General features: G+C 40.2%; 1 protein-coding gene across 3 annotated transcripts in view; it reads left to right on the forward strand.

The window, feature by feature from the left end:
* LOC126473471 (mismatch repair endonuclease PMS2) overlaps positions 1 to 22588 on the forward strand; it is a 143344-nt gene that overhangs the window by 119257 nt on the left and 1499 nt on the right. For all 3 annotated transcript variants that reach the window (XM_050100544.1, XM_050100545.1, XM_050100546.1), the window contains 2 exons: positions 6448 to 6545; positions 12516 to 12665. In XM_050100544.1, coding sequence (XP_049956501.1) covers positions 6448 to 6545; positions 12516 to 12665 — 248 coding nt within the window. The remainder of the gene's footprint in view (positions 1 to 6447; positions 6546 to 12515; positions 12666 to 22588) is intronic.

Consider the following 22588-nt stretch of genomic DNA (forward strand, 5'->3'; position numbering starts at 1 on the left):
CCTATCCTTTTGCACTGCCCAGCTTGCCCATTGTCTTGAATGGTCCATTCTTTCTGACACCTACTCGCGTGACCATTTGCCATGTGCTCTCCGCCTGCTGACTCCTACCCCATCCACATGCATGCCCAAGTGGCAGCTTACTAAGGCTGACTGGCAGCTTTACTCCTCACTGGCGACCTTCGCAGAACAAGATTTCCTCAGTTGTGATGACCAGGTTGACTATCTCACAAACGTTATCCTTATTGCTGCAGAGCGTTCCATTCCTTGCACTTCCTCTTTTCCACATTGTGTCCCATTCCCTTGGTGGACTGAGGTATGCTGTGACGCAATTCGCACACGGAGACGTGCTCTCTACGTTTTTAGCCACCACCCTATGTTGGAAAACTGCATTCATTATAAACAAATGCATGCAAAATGTCGTTGAGTTCTTCGGGATAGCAAAAGAGCTAGTTGGATTTCGTTCACTAGTTCTTTTAATAGTTCAACACCTTCCTCTGTTGTGAGGGCCAACCTCTGGCAGCTCTCTGGAACCAAGATTCATTCCCCCATTTTCGGCCTGACAGTACGTGCTGATGTCATCGTGGATCCTGTTGCTATCTCCAACGCCTTGGGCCACCATTTTTCGGATGCTCCGAGCTCTTCTCACTATCACCTTGCCTTTATACATAGGAAATGAGTGGAGGAGGCTCGGGTGATACCCTTCTCTTGTCTGAATCGTGAGTGCTACAATGCTGCTTTCACTATGACTAAGCTAGATCATGCTCTCAGTTCATACCGGTCCCCCATCCCAGGGCCAGACACTATCCACATTCAAATGTTGCAGCACCTCTCTCTTGCGGGCAAGCACTTTCTGCTTAACACATATAACCGCATCTGGGCTGAGGTCACATTTCCTGGATGCTGGCGTGAAGCCACCATCATCCCCATACCTAAGCCCGGTAAGAACAAAATCCTTCCTTCTAGCTATTGCCCCATCTCTCTTACCAGCTGCGTTTGCAAGGTGATGGAAAGTATGATTCATGCTCGGTTGGTGTGGTGGCTCGAATCTTGCCATTTACTCACGAATGCACAGTGTGGATTTCGAGCGGCATTCTGCAATTGACCATCTGGTTACTTTGTCCACCCACCCATGTCATGAATGGTTTTCTGCGGAAATCACAGACTGTGGCTGTGTTTTTCGATTTGGAGAAGGCCTACGACACCTTCTGGAAAAATTGTATCCTTCGTACTCATTACACGTGGCGCTTCTGTGGGCGCCTGCCCTGTTTTCTTATGTCATTTTTACAAGACCGAGTTTTCAAGGTGCGTGTGGGTTCTGCTTTGTCGGACACTTTTATTCAGGAAAATGGTGTGCCTAAGGGTTCCGTCCTGAGCGTCATCCTCTCTGGTATCACCACTAACCCTATCATGGCCTGTCTCTCGCCGGGGGTCTTTGGTTCTCTTTTTGTCAAAGATTTTGCCATGTATTGCAGTTCTCCACGGACCTGTCTCACTAAGCAGCGTCTTCAGCGCTGTCTTGATCGTCTTCACTCCTGGAGCATTGCCAATGACTTCTACTTTTTCAATGACAAAACCATCTGTATGAATTTCTGGTGGCACAAATGGTTTCTCCCACCATCTCTACATCTTCGGTCTGTTGCCCTTCCGTTCGTTGACACTACGAAATTCCTGGGTCTCATGCTCGATAGGAAACACTCTTGGTCCTTCCAAGTCTCTTACCTGGCAGCCCGCTGTACACAGTCCCTCAATGTCCTATGTGTCCTCAATGGTACTTCTCGGGGTGACAATCGAACCACCCTCCTCCATTTGTACCGGTACCTTGTCCTTTCGAAACTCGACTATGGGTGCTTTGTTTATGCATCTGCATGCCCATCCCTTTTACACTGTCTCAACACTATCCATCATCGTGGCATCCGTTTGGCCACGAGTGCCTTTTACATCAGCCCGGTTGAGAGTCCGTATGTTAAAGCTGCTGAGCTACCACTGTCCTACTGCCGTGACTTCCTCCCCAGCACATATATATGCCGTTTGTCTGCCATGCGTGGCCACCCTTCCTGTGCCTCCTCCTTTGATGATTCCTTAGATCGTCAATATGGGGTTTGTCCCTCTTCCCTGTTACCTCCTGGCATCCGCTTTCGCCACTTGCTACGGCAGCTTAAACATCATGCTACCTGCAACTTTCCCCCTGGGTGTGAGCCCTTCACTACCTTGGCTTCATGATGCGGCCCATGTTAACCTTAACCTTCATTCGCTTCCTAAGGACACTACTCCAGCCTCGGTCTATTTCCTCCAGTTTCACGACCTTCACATGGAACTTAGCGATAGTACCTTTGTATTCACTGATGGCTCTTGGAATGACTGTGGGGCCAGGTGTGCTTTCGTCATTGGCACCCTTGTCTTTCGATATCGACTTCCGACCCCCTCCTCAGTATTTACAGCTGAGCTTTATGCCTTGTATCAGGCCACAGAGTACATCCGGTGACACAGTCTTCATAGTTGTGTCCTCTGCTCAGACTCACTCAGCACCCTCCAAAGTCTCTGTGCTCTGTACACTGCTCATCCCTTAGTGCAGCGGGTCCAGGAAACCTGTCACTTGCTCACTCTTGGTGGAGCCGATGTCCTGTTTCTGTGGCTCCCTGGTCATGTCAGTCTGCCAGAAAATAAGGCTGCTGATGCTGCTGCCAAGGCTGCAGTCCTCTTACCTTAGTCCGCAGGTACCTCTATTCCCTCCGATGATCTCTGCATTGCCATCTGTCAGAAGGTGGTGTCCCTGTGGCACCGCCAATGGTCCTCCCTTCATGGGAATAAGCTTCAGCTTATTAAGCCTCTCCCGGCACCTTGGATGACTTCCTCTTGGCCCTCCCTCCGGGAAGAGATTATTTTAACTCAGCTGCATATTGAACACTGTCTTTTAGCCATTGTCATTTGCTCAATGGTGCTACCCCATCACTTTGTATTCATTGCGCCTAAATTTTAACTGTCCACCACTACCTGCTGGAATGCCCTTTTTTTACTAATTTACGTTCCACATCTGGTTTGCCGCCTGATTTATCAGCTGTTTTAGCAAAAAAAAAAAAAAGCACGGGCTGTCGCCCAAGTTTTCCTTTTTATCCACTGAAGCAATATGGTGAAGGCCAGTTAATTTTTAGTTTTGGATCTCCATTTTTGAATGGTGTCTTTTTTAGCCCTTTTTCCATGTGCCTTGTTTAGATGTCTCCTATTATTTCCATTGGGACTGACATACAATCGTTTCCCTTGTCTCTGTGTTTGCATCCTATAGTTTCGACTAGGGCACATATGACCTTAGTTGTTTTTTGCACCCTAAAACAAAACAAAGAACAACATTTGGGTGGGAATATCTGAAACATAGATTCGTTACCACAAGGAACCAATATAACTGAAACATAGGGTATGGCCTTTGTGCACTTGTTATGTGCTATAGCTATTGATTCGACTGTTAAAAAAACACAACCACCTTGAAGTCATAGCACTGTTCAAAATTTGACATGAGAATAAATATAATTTGGCTTTCAGATGTAACCAGGCTGCAGGAACAATATAAGTAGTGCAAAAATTCTCATTGCTTTCTGGAGGACTCGTATGGCAGGATACCAGAATAAGAATAATTGACAAGACTCCCACAATAGTCTGTCAGAATGTCACCAATTCATTGCAGGCTCCACAAGAGTCCACTCCACAGAATTGCAAAATAGCACACAGTCTCCTGATCTGCTCTTCAGTCTGCTGTTAGAGCCCTTTGATACACACATGCCTGTAGCAATGGGAAACCAGAGCAAGCCACCTTAGATACACTACAGCTGACTGTCCCAGCACCTGTCGTCACAGACCGCATCACACACAGCACCTCACAGGGAGCCACCACACAACCCACAGTGCTACTCTCCATGCCAAAACCATGGCAGTGCACATGAGCCCAAATAGCTTCCAGCTCACTGCACAAGAAACCCTCTGACAGGAAAATTTTGAGAGAACAATCAAGTTATCCATGAACTTATGAGGCACAGCAAAACTATCACAAAAAATTTGATAAAAGCAAGCTGGACCTTTCAGGTGTAGTGAAAGAAGAGATTGCAAGGGAAAGAATTAAGATAAAATACTTTGTGCAGCTGGTAAAGGGCAGAGTCAACAAATTTGGCAGGTAGCTGAGCAGAGAATATGGGAGAGAATTATCACTGTAGGCTGAACTACTGCTTACCCACATAAAAAAAATATTGATAGCGTGTGAAGTGTCAGGAATGTAGTAGCAGGACGTAGTTCTTATAGTTTTTATCTTCAAACAGAGGGGATAGAAGTATGCCTGTAGCCTGCCAAGCACCCTATGATTTGTGACTGACGGTACTTTATGTACCATGTCGCTACCTCTCCCCATCTCCTTCGTTCCTGTCCCTTTTTGTGTAAATGATGCATGGGAAGAAGACCAGTCAGTAAGCTTCCACAAGAGCTACAGTTTCTCTAATTTTTACCTTCACAGCCATCCTGCAACAAATGTAGAGAAAAGTAATGGGTTTCATTACTCTTCTCAGAATGTACTGTATTCCAATTTTGACAGTAAACCCTTCTTTGAACCACAGCATCTATCTGGTATATGCCATTAGAAAATAATGACAATTTCTATGATGTTCTTGAGTTTCCTAAGCCAACCTGTGATAAAAATTAATTTTCTTCTTAGGTCTTTTCTATCTCTTCTGTTGATCCCAAACTGGTGATCTATTCTCAATAATCAATTGAACGAGCTCTTACAAGCTACAGCCTTTATATGTGAGTTATATTTCTTTAGGATTCTCCCTTTCAATCCCATTCAGGCATCTGCCTTTCCTATATTTAGCTGTACGTAGCCGTTCAAGTGAAAATCACTCCATGTCCATACTCTCATATATTTAATTGTTTTTACTGTTTTCAGTGACTAATCATCAACTGTGTGACAAAAAACTAATGACTCGTTCCACCTCCAACCTTTACTTGTTTATGCGGAGGATCAACTGCCCGTACCTAAATCAGTCATCGATCCTTTGCAGGTGTTTCTGTACTTCACTATAATTTTCTTGTGTTGTGATTCCAAGAACAGCTTTATTCACCAGCTCAGAATCCATGTTGTTTCCAAAAGAGAACGTTTTTGGGTTTCAGGAAGATCTTAATACACTAGTGCAAAACATATTCCATAATTATAGAACAAAATGACCTTAGTTTTATGTGTTTATGTTATTATCATCTATCCAACAATCATTCTTGAAAATCAAGGCAACATGCACTTTCTCCACACACACATGTTTCAATACCACCAATTCTGGAGCACGTTCTTGGAAATCTTCCATAAACGAATTGATGATAATAAATGACAACGGGTTCCCCATTGAAATTCCATCTGTCTGTTCGTAGTACTGGTCACTGAATAAAAAGTAAGTGGAAGTCAACACATGTCAAAATAGGTTCATTAATTCATCACCTAGCTGCATTCGCAGAAGTTTTTTGAATATTTTATACACCAGGAGAAACTCAGGTTTTATGGAAATAATATATATGTTGCTCTTCAGAAATGGGGGTTAGCCCTGAATGAAACTACTTTCCAATAAATAAATTCTTCAGTTGACAAACTTGTTCTTGATTTCAGGGATTTATGATTATTATAATAAGACACTGACAAAATATAGGAATCATACTTCGTTTTCCACTTATTGCATGAATTGTCAGTTGTTTGCCCATTACATTTGCTTTAAACAAACATAATAAATATAGTTAGGCTTGGAGAGACACTGCTTTAATATTTTAAACAGCTGTCTCAGTCTTTCTACATATCTGCTCTGTATTGAATGTAAAATATGTTTCAGCAGACCAAGATCTGCTCTAAAAGTTGTTTCAGAATGTGTATCATCTTGATTATATTTTCCTCAGATTATAGTCAATTGCATTCCTCAACTTTATTTTACCTTTGGGAAATAAGCAATAATAATTGCCTTTAGTATTCATGTTTGTGATGGTATATTCCACTAACAACAGAAAGCCATGTGCAGCTAAAGATGAAAGTGTGACACAGTGACAAACATATCTCAGAAGAAAATATTGAACATCAGCTTTTTTTAAAAAATCATTTGGTAGTTTTGCAAAAGTTTGCAGGAAAATAGAAGAAATAAAGTTGCTTAATAGTTATAAGAAGAAGACAGAACCTCAGAAACCATTATTCAGAGACAAAGTTTTTGGAAACCTGCTGCAGAATGGTGGGCATTTTCCTTTCCCAGGCTTACATTACTTTTTACAGTCACAATTAAGAAAAATAATTATTGTGTTTAACCTTTACAGTCATCTTAGATTCAGTCATTTCTGTCAGTAAATAATGTATCTTTTATCTGTAGGTATTTCTATACAAATATTTCTTTCTCTTGAACATAATGTTTAAAGTATTCCTAATATTCTCTTATTGTCTCATTTTAGCTGAACCAACAAAGAGGGTGAAACTGAGTTCAATTCCCATTAGCAAAAACTGGACATTTGGGAAGGATGATATTGATGAGTTGCTGTTTATGTTGGAAGTAAGTACAATCATTTTATTTAGAATGTGAAGGAAATGCTCTTCTGTTTGTATGTAAAACTGTGAAAATGAAAAATGAACAACTCTAAATATGTAACAGGATCATGATATTTGCATGGGTCACTGATAGAGGACAGCAAAGGCAATGATTCAAAATGAACTGCCATGATCAGATTAAAAACCATTAACTGAGCATGAAAATTCTAAATTAATAACTATGGCATTTGACTTGTTGGATGGCAACAGCTGCTCTAAGGCGGATACAGCGGTCGCCACAGGTCACCGAAGTTCAGCACTGTTGGGCATGGCCAGAACTTGGATGGATAATCGTCCTGATATGCCACGTGCTGTTGACAATTTTCTCTTTGACTTTTTGGCAGAAGGGACAAGAGGGGTGGTGGTGTAAATTCCTTGATCAGCCATCTTTGCACCAATGTCCTGGATTATGTTCCAAACCTCTCCACAGTGTTTCATGAAATGAGGGTATGTGACACTGTTGATGGTGATCCCTCCGTCAGATGGGGACATTACGCACACCTGCCCCCTTGAAGCTCTTCAAGACAATTATGCTATGAGTCAGCACTGGGTTTGACCCTCTTTCTTCTCTCATCATCTGCAGCACAAATGTGACACTACACTACACTACACTACACACACACACACACACACACACACACACACGTATTACAGTCACCTACACTTAACAAATACACTTACACACACAGCTCTCATACTTCATGATGTGCCCTTCAGTGTCTCCCAGCCATTCATGCCATGAGACTTTACTTGCTGGCTTAGTGGTCTGTTGTTTTGAACATCACACTAGCTTACTAAATGTTACAGACCTGTTAGAATGCTGTTAATGACTGTGAAGCAAGCAATGACCTGAATAATGGATTATGGACCTTTGGGAGACTAGATAGTTCTTTTGAACAGCTACCTCACAAGTCAGACATGAGTTAGGTGTCTGTATTCGTGCAAGTAATCCAAGGAAGGTACAGATTCTCATTGCCCTCATTTTGGATGGCAGTGTGCCTGGACCGTCAGAAAAAACTAGCTGTCATTAGTGATTGCACAATGACTACAGTGCAAATTAGAATAAGTGTTCTACCGAGAGTATCAGCAAGACCTATCTGGGACTGTTTTCAAGAAGCTAGACTAGGAGCAACAGTTCTACCTGTAAAGCTTCGTATCACTCATCATTACCTGGCTGCCCACCTACTATGGTCTAGCAAAAGTCGCAGCCTGATGGATAAATTCCACATAGTTGGTTTTTGTGGTAAGAAAAATTCTGCCTTGTGATTAGCAATGGTCAGTTGTGATTGCAGTATCCACCATTAGAGTGATGAGCACTTAAGTATGTAAACTGTAACATACAGAACTAACTGCAGGCATCATGGTGGGGACTGAGGGAAGAATCATCTACAGTGACTGTACCACTGATGTTTGCTGAGGGTAGACTGAAGGGCATAGTATATGCTGAGAGCATTACCCAGCTCATTTTAATGTCATTCCCATAGTGTCAGAAAGATGATCTCTCACAATGGGACAGGGACCACACAAACACTTCTCATTTCATACCCAGTCAACTTTCCAAGATGTTACCCTCAAGTCATTTTGTTCACCAGACCAGTTCATTATTGAGTTCACTGTGGGGCATGATGAGACAGTGTCAGGTTTAATCTGCATTGATAACACTGTCCCCTGACTATTTCATTCATTCATACATCATGTTATATAAATCTTATTTTGAAGGACAGCCTTGCGAGATACGGAAAAAATCAAATTGTGTTTCATTTGATGGAAGCAGTCACTATAGATTATTGCTGTAAACTATACTGGCAACAAATGGAAGTAGGGGACTTATGAACACAGCAGTTGAGTCCCATAGTGCTCAGAGCCATTTGAACAAATGGAAGTAGGGGACTTATGACCACAGCAGTTGAGTCCCATAGTGCTCAGAGCCATTTGAACAAATGGATGTATAGGAGAACGTTTCTGAAGGTGCATGTGATACATCTTTGCATTATTGCATTACTGCTTAGCATACTGAAATTGTTGGCCAAGAGAATCCGTCCATAGCAGTGATTTTTACTATATTCTGTAATCTGCATATTTTAATAATAAAACTTAATTGTCTCAACATGTTCATCTTTCATTTTCCAGTAGTATGTTTAGTCAGCAGTTTTTATGAGATGTTTTTAGTTAGTTATGCTTTCTGTGTTTTTCATTACTTTCCAATTGTCTTCATTAAGGTAATGTGATACTTATTCCCATGTTTTTATGAAATTTTAGTTGTTATTTTTACATATTCTATATTTGTTAAGTTGTTCTATAATTTTTAAAGCTGGACTTGCATAAATAAATAAGGCATTTATAACAATAATGTAAATTCCTGGGTGTATCAAAATGTAAAATAATAGAAAGGCAACCACTTGCATACAGTGGATCAATGCATAATGGAATACAGCATTCACACTAGCTTTCGAGCACAAGTTCTTTTATCAGCAGTGCCGCCGCCCCCCCCCCCCCCACACATGCACATTCTCTCCCTCCCCCTCTCCCTCCCCCTCCCTCTCTCCCTCCCCCCGCCCTCTCCCCCCCCCCCCCTCCCGTCGTGAGACCACAACAAGACTAATTGTTGATACTCGATTGTTGAATTGTTGAAAGCAGTTACTTGAGGTGATGGAGGTGGGGAGGGGTGGGTAAGAACACAAGGAGGGATTACCAGAAAAGAGACAGGACTTTGGACATATGACTTTGTGGCTGCACAACAAAACAATATAAGTACAGACGATACAACAAAAAGAGATGTAGGAAGAGGATGACGGGTGGGGGAGGGGGCGGGGGAAGGAGAAAAAGGTGAAGATAACAAGCAAGATAGGGAGGGGAGAGGCATTGAAAGGGGTGGTGAGAGGGGGGGGGGAGAATGCTCACGACGGGGGAGACTGAGAAACAGTAGTGGGAGAAGGCAGTACATGATTTGAATGGAGGAGAAGTGGTATGGACAGAAAAGAGAAGGGAGAAGGAAAGATGAGGCAGTAGGAACAGATAAGTAGAGGTTTAGGCTTGGTGGATTTTGAGTGTGAAGTATGTATTGGAGAGACAGTTCCCATTTTTGTAGTTGAGAGAAACTTGTGCTGGAAGGAAGTACCCAAATGGCCTGCTCAGTGAAGCAGCTGTTGAAGACATGTGTGTTGTGCTGCATGTTCGGCAACTGGATGGTCAAGTTTGTGGTTTGTCACAGTTTGGCAGTGACCATTTATGCCGGTAGACAGTTCTTACTTGTTATGTCCACATGTAATGTTGTATAGTAATTGCAGCATAGCTGATATATAACATGCCTGCTTTCACATGTGGCACTGCCTTTTATTGGGTGGGAAATGCCTGTGGCTGAAGTGCAGCAGGAGGTGGTGTGTTGGTGTACCGGACAGTTCTCGCACCTGGACCGACCATAAGGGAATGACCAATGGAGTGCAGTATTGGAAGTAGGATTGGAACAGGGGTGGATAAGGGTATTCTGTTGGTAGAATGGGCAGCCGAACACTACTTTGGGGCAGTGTTGGTAGGATTTTGGGTTGGATAGCCCTCATCTCGGTGTAGGATATGAGATAGTTGAAGCCCTGGTGGAGGATGTGGTTGAGCTTTTGAAGGCCAAGGTAATACTGGGTGATTAGAAGAGAGCTGATTGCTGGCTGTTTAATAGGTTTACTGGTGCCAAAGGAGGAGATAGCATGGGAGACATGATGAGCTGAATAAGATGATGTCTGTCAATAAAGGCAGCTGTTGAACTCTGTTGTAGAAATGTACCGATAACCTTACCAGAGCTACCTTTACAGAGTTCAACAAAGAGCACTTAAAGGCCTGAAACTGAGAAAGGATCCCAGGCCACCTCTAGAACTTATAAACTTGATAAATATCCTTCAGGGTCAGTACCTTCTCCCTTCACCTTCTAACTGAGACCTGGAAAACAATATTATAGTCACCATCTTTTTTAAAGAAAACCTAATTGCAACATCTGTGACAATTGTCGTGACATATCTTTTTCTTCCATCATTGGAAAAATATTGGTTACAATTCTGTTGAACAAGCACATGACAATCTGAAAAGACATACTTCTTAAATCTTGTTTTTGGTTTTACTCCTCCAGATGTACAATTGACATGATCTTCTGTACCAGATTGCTGCAAAAGAATTGTAGAAGAAAAAGAAAAATCTCTGTTGCTAGGGTCCTGTTACCCATAAGAGGCCTTTGACATCACAACTTCAAGTTCTCAAATTCCAAATGATGAAAATAAAGTCATCTTGGTATGGTCCAATTAATCTGACTTTATCCTCAGGGTCCGTAAAGGAGTGATACATAGGGGGCTACAGTATATTTTTCATTAGAAACTGGTTTCTCAAACTTCATAAGTAAGCTTTTGTGAGTTTGTTGGCATATCAATTTAAGCATCTACCATTTTAAGTTTTTCAGCATTTCTGTGACTGTTGTATTTGGTATAGGTTCCACACACCTGATCAGTTTCCAAGGATGGTATGCACAAGTGTTTTGTAAACAATATCATTTGTATACTGACTGCATGTCCCCAGTGTCATAGTAGTGAAGTGAACCACTTGCTTTATTTACCATTGAGTCTGTGTGTTAATTCCATTTCATATTCCTACAGACTGTTACACCCAGATATTTGTATGAGTTGACTGATTCTAATTGAAACATTGATATTTTAGCTGTGGAACAAAGTGTTTCTAAATTTTGTGAAATACACTGTTTTCATTTTCTGAAAATTTGAAGCAAGTTGCCAATATTTGCATGACTTTGAAACCTTATCAATATCTGGTTGAATATCAGTGCAGCTGTTTTCATATAGCACTTCATATGCATAACTGCTTCATCAGGAAAAAATCTGTAGTTACTATTAACGTTGTCTGCTAGATTATTAATATACAACATGAACAGCAAGGATCCCAATACACTTTCCTGGGGCATGCCTGAAATTGCTTCTATATCTGTTGATGAGTTTCCATCCAAGAGAATATGACGTGTCCTCCCTGCCAAGAATTCTTCTGTTCAGCCACAAATTTCCTTTGATACCCCATTTGATCCCACTTTCGTTAATAAGTGTTTATGTGGTACTGAGTCAGATGTTTTCTGGAAGTCATGAAATTCGACAGACATGTGCTTTACTGCCTTGATCTGTAGCTTGAAGGATGTTACGTGAGAAAAACACAAGTTAGATTTTACGTGATCACTTTTTTCGGAACTCATGCCGGTTGGCATGAGAACTAGAAATATGAATAACTGTATATAAAGACTCTAAGGCACTTTGATCCAAACAGGTGCCCGTTGTTCAGGAACACACATTTGCAATATCTTCTGACAAATGTGCTTAGCAGCTTGTAAAATAATATACAGTTTAAGAGAAGCTTGTAAGATTTGTTGGTGTCAGGTCTTTCTATTCAACAGTGGATTGTCTGCAGAACCAATTCAAGTTTATACTATTAGTAATATGGAATAATGAAGTGTTATGCACTATTAGACTTCTGAACATCTAAAGTGCAGTAATATTGTCACCATAAGTTAACATGGCAACATCCCTTTTTTCTCCCCCTTTTGATGATACTTGGTAGCAGTTACCCAGTAATTATATTAGTTCTTTAGTCTGTACATATTCACGTCTTGGTAATCATTTTCAAGGTATTAAAATTAGTTTTAAGTTTTTTGATCTAGTGGACAAGGTTGAGGTCCATTTCCTTGAGGACATGTGGAAAGAAAATTTACTCTGAGTGCGTTAATTCTTATATAAAATATGTGTTCCATATTTTGTTTCCTGATGTTTCACCTCCATAGTTCTCCTTCTTCTTCTTCTTCTTCTTATTATTATTATTATTATTATTATATTATTACCATTACTATTGTAATTATTTCGCAACAACTTAAAGCTGTTGACTGAGACGTATGTTTTTCTCTCAGGGTGCACCCCATGTAATGTGTCGACCAACTCGTGTACGGGCAATGTTTGCATCACGAGCATGTCGTAAGGCCGTTATGATTGGAACAGATCTTAGTCTGGCAGAAATGCGAAGAATTGTTGATCATATGGGTGAGATGGACAGCCCCTGGGTAAGTTCCCTTGTTGCATTTATTTGTGTGTCATCTTCCTTTTTTATCTCAAATAATATTAGTATGTTTGCTTAATGAACACATTACAGCATTGCTGCATAATTTACAGTGAATCAATTTACTTTTTAGGAAATGTCTCATATATATGAGGTTTCATAACCTACTTATTGGAGGTTTGTTGATTGCAAATACTATTACTTCTTACTTTCTTCTGCTTATATTGTGTTATTCTACTGTTTTATTCTTTTCTTTAAGGGAGAAAACAGTTTTTACTTGTGTGTTTACAAAAATTCTACAAGCAGTCTTCGTGTACAATGAGAAACAGAAAATGAACTCCATGAAACCATAGCTGAACACAAAATATGTGCACACAGTGGGCAGATTATATGTATAGTCACACAAATGGAATGAAGGTGCATACTTCATTCATTCATGTTGCAGTCAGTCATGGACTGTCACTGACATTACATATTGGTGCAGGCTCATAGTGGCGTATGGCCACCATTAGTAGTCATGAAAAAGCCACTCATGTCAGAGATCGACACCCTACACCATTGCCCCCCCCCTCCACCTCCCCCTGCCCCCCCAATGATAAATGCTGGTAGTTACTCCAGTGCAAATGTGGTTCCGATCTGAACCCTTTGCTATATGCAGTAGGTAGTATGGTGTTGTAAGCATTAGCCCTCTGCTGCTGCCGTCTGGTTCTAGGACAACTAATGCGTACATCTTTCTCTAACCAGCGACATCAAACATCACATACAAAATACTCATGATCCCTTTGTTGTGCTTTTATTATTCACTCTCTATGACTTGTACAGTCCCATAATGTTTTCTCCTAGTATTCTAGTAAATATACTGGTTGCATATTCTGCCTTTGTTTGAATTCAGTACTGTGAGCTGATTTTCCATATAGTGCAGCACTCACAACAGGCGTATAAGGCAAAAAAAGAGGAGGAGGAGGAGGAGGAGGAGAAGAAGAAGAAGAAGAAGAAAATAAAAAACACAGACAATAAGCAAGTGGAATCATCACTGACTGTTTCCCTTCTTACTCTGACAACATAAATTTGCTCTTAGTCACAGGTTGGGTGATTGCCTGAAAATTTGTTTGTTTCCACTCTTTTGTTTTCAGGTGCTTAACCCCCGCCCCCCTACTTCCCCCCCCCCCCCCCCTCCCCCACCCCATCCACCCATCCATTACACACCTTTATTGCCCACATATGCTGCATACATTACTGCAAGTTGCATACCATCAGAGCAGTTGTTTTACTGGATATAGGTTTCTTTAAAGCCTCTGATTCTAGGAGTTTCTGGTGTTATGGGTCTGAATTCTGTTAGCGAATTCTTCATTACATTGTTTTGTACACATTGCCAGAAGGGTACAATTAGTAATCAAATGCTCTCCACTTCCTTTTACCGCTCACTCACTCCACCTTGTACACTTCAACCCAATCAAGTTGCAATGCTGGCATATTGCAGTCAGCTGGAACAATCTAGTGTGCAGGTTTGTGTGTATTCTATAATCTCTGATGAAAAATTTGTTTGAAAGTTCAGTAGCATTGTCCTGTTCATGTGCCTGTCAGTATTTCAACACTTCAGTTATGTGGTGTTCCACTACCTTTACCCCTACTGTTATTTTATAATTGCCATGGTAAGTAGACGATTTCACAGACACACTCCCATAGAAGCTGAAATGATAAAACACTCTAGGGAAAACTTGGAGACTGTTGTGTGAAAATTGTGTTAATACTATGGTGGCAAGTGGAGATTTCAATTTACCAGCAACAGTCTGGGAGAGTCACAAGTGACAGGAACAGGATTTTGGAGATTTGTACTAGGTTTATAAAAAAATTATAATATTTATAAATATTTTATAAAAAAATTTAGCAGTTACTTAACCAACTCGTGAAAATAAGTCTTAGTTCTTCTTGTGACAGACTTGAATTTTTCATTTCAAGTAATATGGAGGAGGGAAACACTGACCGTAAGGCTGTTATTACGTTAGTGACTGCGGGTGTGACAGAAACAGATTGAAGATAACATAAGCAGGCAACAGCAGTTGTCTCAAACTGAAAATGTGGATTCTTGATGGCTGTATTTAGCGTGATTGTGAAGTGAGAAAGACTTGTCATGATTCAATAGCCATGGTGCAAATCATAAAAGGAAATACATCGCCATCATAGATTAAAAAGAATCCAAAATGCTAATAAACAAAGTCAAAATGAATATAACACGAGCATTGTGAGAAGTGTTCAATGAATTTTAAACTAAAATTCTATCTACCAGTCTGACAAAGCCCTTAGAAGTTTTTGCTTAGTGCAAAGTGAATAAGTGGATGAAAGTTTTCTGTCCAGTCACCCACTGATCACATTGGTACCAAAATAGGGATTGACGCAGGAAAGGTTAATATAGTGAGTTCTGATCTCCAAACTTGCTTCACTGTGGCAGATCGCAGTACTACTCCTCATTTCAGTTATCGTATGACACCAGAATAGCAGATATCAAGATAGGTGATCATGAAACAGAAAATCAGCTACATTTGATCAACAGAGAAAAGGCAACTCAAGCTGATAGCAACGTGTACAGTTCTAAACTGAGTAATGCAGAGTTGTATTACACACACCTACCTGTAGTGTATTTTTTTCACCCCGATGACCCTGGTGACACTTGTGGCATGGACTCCTATAGCAAAAATGTTGACATATTTGTCCTGATTAATAATTGTTCAAATGCTGCCCACAACTTGTGGTGATGCGCTGAATATGACAGAGGTCAGGTGGCTGGTGAGCCACACAAGTATCGTCATGCCCATAAATGTATTCCTCAAACCATTCTGAGACAGTTTGGAAGAAATCTGGTGATGTATTGTCCTCCTTCATACCTGTAGGCATGTTGATCTATCTACTCTGGACTGGTGATCACCAGTGGTGCACACATGTGGGGGGGGGGGGGGGGGGGGGGGGGGGAGTGGGGGGGGGGCTCTGTAGCCCCTGGGCGTGATTCTGCGTGTCATGGATGCTGTTGTCAAGCATTGTATCATTTTGAAATTTGGTGGTCTCTAGCCCATGTGCCTACTGTTTCAGTGTGCAGTTGCAGTATAATGGTGATGTCAAATACCAAAATGTTGCTCATGGTGTTTAACCACAGAAACAGCAATTCACCCTGAATTGAGAGACTCGTGGAACCCCATTGGCTTGGTGTCACGAAAAAATTCAATATTGTATGATACTGTAAATGGGAATGTCTCATGAGTCAGTTGCACATAATCTAGCCTCAATCAAATCTTATAATAGTAGTTTTTTATGCTTTGTGCACTCTACTGTCATTCCTACAGCCAGTAAAAGGTCTGGTGAACTCCATTCACATCTTGGCAAATTGTCTCACCAAGCTATGGTGGCAAAGGTGTTCTCATCCAACGTAGGAGCTAACCCAATTACTCATGAGTGTGGCTTGTATTAAGGAACTTGCTACCTTTCTATCAGCAGTCTATTGTAAGTTGCTGAAGCAACTAAGTTTACCAAGCTTTTGGGAAAATGTGTAGAAATCTCTTCAAAGTAAAACCAATTATTATGGAGCATCTGAGATATAAATTCAGATAAGTTTACGTGTCACACAGGGAGATTACTATTGACAAATGTATATTACCATGGCAAAAATGCCTAGTATACATCCAGTTTATTTCTTCAAAATGCAGTGGATTTGGCATTAAATTTTATGGATTATGTACAAGCTCTTACAAATATATATGAATTGTTTTGGTACCTGTGTGTGATTTGGTAGAAAAAGGTTTCTGTATTTACATTGACAATTGAAAGAATAGTCCAGATTTGACAGAGAAACTAACAAGCAAGGACAATGATGTTACCAGCCCAGTGTGGCAAGACACAAAGGACTTTCCGGGATTCATGAAAAAATAAAAACTGTGCAGAAGGGAGAAAATGTAATAGTGTCCAGAAACAAGCATTTTACTTTGTGTGAGACCATGTGTGCAGGATTTGTGTGCTGATTTGGAATTCTAGAGTCACATATTTTACTGTTCACATCACTTCTGCATAATTTTTCATTGATTGTATGAGTACCCATTTGTATCATGAAATTTCGAACATTTGCAAGTGCCGCGGTAAACTCCTACTTTTATCGTGAGTTGCAAACTTAAACTTATTTGTGCTCTTTTAAAATTTTTGAGAACAGTAGGCCTGTGTTCATTCAAAACAATCATTCTCTAATTTCATTGGATAATTACATGAGAAATAAGTTATTTTTGAGAATTTTTGGCACTTATAAAACTATATTTTCAAAAGCTACTGGGTTTTGGACAACTTTATATCATAACAAATCAGGGTTTGTGATTCACAGTTACTCCCAAATAATAGATCACCCTGAATTTCATTGTATATTGATGCAATTAAATGTGCATTTTTGAGATTTTTTGGAAGTTACCTTTGTTATGCGCATTGTCTAATTCATAGTAAATTGGTGTTTGTGATTTAGTTACTGTAGCAGATATTCTAACTAACATATTGTGTTACATCTAGTTTTATCTTAAAGAGGTGAATATATTACACACACATATACTGTAAATTAACTCTATTTCTGAGTTTGATAATAGCTATAGTTAACCTCAGAAAGTTTTAGAAAATTAGTAATTTTTGTCACAGGTTTTTCTGTTGTCTTAAATAGGAATCTCATTTGGTGTATTTGCTTCAGTTTGTATAAGGAATTAATAATTTTTTTTAACTCAACAAATATAAAATATAATCAGCAGGCTTAGTTTAAAGTTATTTGTTCTATGTGCTGTAATACATTGCTCCAGCCAAAATGCAGCCCCACTGTGAATGCTTTCGCAAGCACAGGATGAGTTGACTGATGTTCATAAGCAGCTCGAAATTACCCTTACTACTGTCAAAAGATTGGCAACTGCTGCAGATCGGTGTGTTGGAAGAACTCCCGAAAGTCAATGTACCTGTGATATTGGTACCAAAGGTACTTAAAGACTATCATCTCCTGTGAACCCTGCCTCCTCTGCGGACGGTATGGGAACTGTCATTACTCATCCATGCAAAAGGGTTAGTGTCTATTAATCATTAAGAGTTCAAACGCACAACGAATGATGGTACCCCTTGGGGAAATGGCGGTAAGGGACAGGATAGGACACCAGGTACATTCAGTGCCTTAGGGTTAAGAACTGTAGGGACCCCCAAAATGGGTCAGTTGTCCACTACACATCAGAGGCTGTTACCCAGGTAACTGACTGCGTGTGGGGTGCACACAAAGATTTTTTAGATCAGGTGATCCTCCATCCATTGTAGATAACGATAGCTATAGGAAAGAATTATCAGTGCAATATTGGGGGAAAAAAATGCCTCCCTCAGGTGAGAGTATTAAAATATTAGTGATTAACTGCTGAAGTATTCACAACAAAATGCCAGAGTTTGAAGTGCTCTTGAAAAGCAATGAAGCTCACATAATAAAAGGTACAGACAGCTGATTAAAATTTTTGGCGGAAAATTTAAGTGTATATTTAAAGGCTAACAGGGAAATGGAAGTGGTGTATTTGCCGCAGGAGACACAAAATTCAAACCCACCAAGATAGAAACTGAAGCTGCATGCGAGATTGTTTGGGCAAGATTCAGTTTCAGGGGTGGGCATCAAGTGGTAATTGTCTCCTTCTTTTGCCCACCAGACTTGTTTCGTGATGCAATTGAAAACTTTAGATAACACCTTGGTTCACTTGTACATAAGTTCCTCAACCATATTATACTAATCAGTGCAGACCTTAATCGTCCAGCAATCACTCGGAGAAATTACAATTTTGTTAGTGGTGGCCCTGATAACACATCCTTTGAAATATTACTGAATGCCTTCTTTGAAAACTATCTTGCACAGATAGTTCGGAACCCAACTCATGATGGAAATATAGTGAATCTAATGGCAACAAATAGAGATGACCTCTTTGAAGATATCCACAATGAAAATGGCTTCAATGATTATGATGTGGTTATGGCCACAAAGATTACCAGAGTACAATGGTTAGCTAAAATAAGCAGAAAGATATATACATTTAGTAAAACAGATAAAAAAATCAGTCATTTCATATCTAAATGAGGAACTTCAAACTTTCAGCACAGGGCAGGAGCATGTAGAGGAACTTCGGCTCAAGTGTAGAAGAATGGTTGACCATGCACTGGATATATATGTCCTCCATCATATACAGTCACTGTAAAGAAACAGAGATCAGTGAATAATAGGTGTAAAACAAAACCTAGCACTGTGTGTAGAGGGATGCTTAATGAAATGTGTTCGGCTGTCAACAGACCAATGCATGAAGCCTTTTCACAAAACCCAAGGAAATTCTGGTCGTATGTAAAAGCTGTTAGTGGCACCAGAGTTAGTGTCCATTCCCTATCAAATGGGACAGGAACTGAAATTAAGGGAGCAAAACAAAAGCTGAAATGCTAAACTCCATTTCAGAATGTTCCTTTACAAAGAAAACCCAGGAGACTTGCCCTAATTTAATCCTCAGACCACTGCCAGGTGTGTGAAATCAGTATTAGTGTCAGCAGTGTTGATAAACAGCTGAAATCGTTAAAATTGAACAAAGCTTCAGGGCCTAATGGAATCCCTATCAGATTCTATATTGAAAATTCATATGAGTTAGTCCCTCTTCTAATTATAGTCTATATCGTAGATCCCTTGAACAATAACCCAGTAGTTGTCACACCCGTCTATGAGAAGGGTAGTAGAAGTGATCCACAAAACTACTGTCCAATAGTCTTGACACAGATTTGTTGTAAATTTCAGAAAATATTCTCATCTCAAACATAAGGAGATGTCTTAAACAGTATAACCTTCTCTCTGCCAACATTGATCATGTGAAACCCAACTCACACTTTTCTCACATGACACACTGAAAGCCTCGGATCAAGGCAGTCACATAGATGTAGTACTTCTTGATTTCTGAAAAGTATTTGACTCAGTACCATACCTACATTGTTGAAAGTTCGAACAGATGGAGTATCAGGTGGAATTGGTGAGTGGATTGAGGACTTTTTAGTGGGAGGTCACAACATGTTATCTAGGAGTGTCATTGTCAGATGTAGAAGTAACTTCGGGCATGCCCCAGGGAGGTGTCCTGGGACCCTTGCTATTCATATTGTGCATTAATAACCTTGTGGACAGTATTAATACCAATGTCAGACTTTTTGCTGATGATGCAGTTGTCTATAATGAAGTACCGTGTGAAAGAAGCGGCATATTCAGTCAGATCTTGATAAGATTTCAAAGTGGTGCGAATATTGGCAACTTGCTTTAAATGTTCAGAAATGTAAAATTGTGCACTTTACAAAATGAAAAAAATGTGGTATTCTCTGACTATGATATCAGTGAGTCACAATTGGAATTGGCCAATTCATACAAAAACCTGGGTGTAACAATTTGTAAAGATATGAAATGGAATGATCACATAGTTTCAGCTGTGGATAAAGCAGACGCTAGACTCCAGCTTATTGGTAGAATACTGGGGAAGTGCAATCAGCCTGCAAACAAGATTGCTTACAAATCCCTTGTACGACCCATTCTAGAATATTGCTCAGATGTGTGAGACCCATACCAGATAGTACTAACCGCGACGATTGAACATATACAGAGGAGGGCAGGACGAATGGTCGTAGGTTTGTTTGACCCGTGGGAGAGTGTTACAGTGATGCTGAAGAAACTGAACTGGCAGAATCTTGAAGATAGGCATAAGCTATTCCAAGAAAATCTACTAACAAAAGTTTCAAGAATCTGCTTTAAATGATGACGCCAGGAATATACAACCACTCCCTAGGTATTGCTTACATAGGGACCATGAGGACAAGATTAGAATAATTACAGCACGCACAGGGGGATTCAGATATTCAGTCTTCCCTCATTCTGTACATGAATGAACAGGAAAGAACCCTAAAAACTGATACAAAAAGATGTACTCTCTGAAGTGCGCTTCATGGTGGTTTGCTGAGTATGGATGTAGATGTAGATGCTGGTCTAGGTTACAACAAAACAATATACTTGGGAGTTATTCCCAATTGTAGGAGTACCAAATGGCTGTAGCATCCTGATAAAGTATTATCAGAGACGATTTTTCCGTTTGTTGAATGTTGCATGCCTCAGTACATATCTTCTGTGCATAAAAAACAATGTATTATTGAAAACAGCAGAATGGAATTCATGATAAGTCCCCATAAACAGTTAGTTGTATCTTCTCCTCCATGAGGATCATCAGTTAGACACACACCACAAACAACAGAAGTACTGTAGCTCTTCTCATATTAAGGGATTTTCCAAACATTTTGCCAAGACAATTAGGAGAAGACCAACAGGACAATATGAAGTATGTTCTAGCAAAGACATTTACTAAGAAACATCTTACTATAGTATAACTTTCAATAGCACATAATGTGAAGTTCTTTTTTGTGCAGAATCACATTATAAAAATATATATTATCTGTAATTACGAGTAAAAAACTTGTGTTTCTCTAATGCTATCTAAAAAACGATATAGCTAGACTAGATTGCTACTCATCACATAGAGGAGGCATCGAGCAGCAAACAGGCACATTTAATAGTACATTTAAACATAAACTAAGCCGTCAGACACAGGCCTTCAGATTTAGAAAAGCATGTGATGTGATCACACCAGCCTGTGCTGAGGAAAATTACTAACTGAAACTCAGTCTCTCTAATGTTACAGACCTAGATTTAGCATAGGTAGTAATGCTGCTGCACTTCTGTGTCTGGCTACTTGCTATAATTTAGTTTAGTGACCAGTTTGTTAAATGACATACACAGTGCTGTGAAAATTGTGATCTTTTCACATTTATTGACATCAGAAAAATGTTGATGATCACCTTGTATTCAATAATTGAGATAGTACTTACATCACAGGGCCAGCAACATACATACAAATGTTTTGACCTAGTGGCAGCAGTTTTACTACACACTTTTATTATCCAATTCCGATTGACACATAACTTGGCATTTAATTTGGTTATGGAGTCACTGCACATAGTACCTGTTAAATTTGTATTCTTGGTTATCTGGTACCGCGTGCCGCGGAATTTGAATCCACGCCAGATGTGATGAATGTCGAAGACCCATAGAGGTCGCTGCACCGTAAGCTGTGGCGGCGCGCGCCTCCTGGCTCGCTTTTAGTGTGGGGGCGCCACAGTGGAACACGTGGTCCCAGTGGCCAATAGCAGTGCCCCCGATAGCGTACTTAAAACGCCGGTCACTCGCTCAGCCAGTCAGTCTAATCTCGCTTATGCCGGTTTACACCTCGCTTGCACTAGACTGCTTTCTTCCTGGTTCGTGTACGAGTTTGTTTCCTTGTGACTCTGTTGTTCGGTCTTGTTGTATTCGTACTGTCCTACGTTGGCTGTGTCCGTCCTTTTCCGTTGTGTTGTTGTTCGCGGGCCTCTCTGTGGGTCCAGCTGCGCCTTCCGTCGGTGCTACCCCGTGACCGTCCTGGTCGCAGTTACAACAGGTTAAACATCATAACTGTACATTTTGATATCACACTGAGGACAGACTCCAGTACCGTCAGTACACTATTAACGATTTACCAGTTAGCTGCAGACTAATTTACAAAATAATTGTACATTTTGATGACTCTGATGGAGAGATGTTATCAAGTTGGCTACTTAATGCAAGCTCATTGACGATGACCCAGAGATCTTTACACTTTGGTTCACTATTGCATACTGAAGGAAGCATTGTCTAAGTGTACTTACAGAGGCATGTAAAAATATAAATATAAATTTGGTGTTACATATTAAATATTAACACAAAAGAGAGCAAAATTAGAGGGTACAAAATTATAATGAACAAAATGGAAATGTGTTTAGCTGTAGTAGCAAAAGTGCAAAATTATATGTACTATTTTATGT

The sequence above is a fragment of the Schistocerca serialis genome, chromosome 4 (genome assembly GCF_023864345.2).
Source record: "Schistocerca serialis cubense isolate TAMUIC-IGC-003099 chromosome 4, iqSchSeri2.2, whole genome shotgun sequence".
Lineage (NCBI taxonomy): Eukaryota > Metazoa > Arthropoda > Insecta > Orthoptera > Acrididae > Schistocerca > Schistocerca serialis.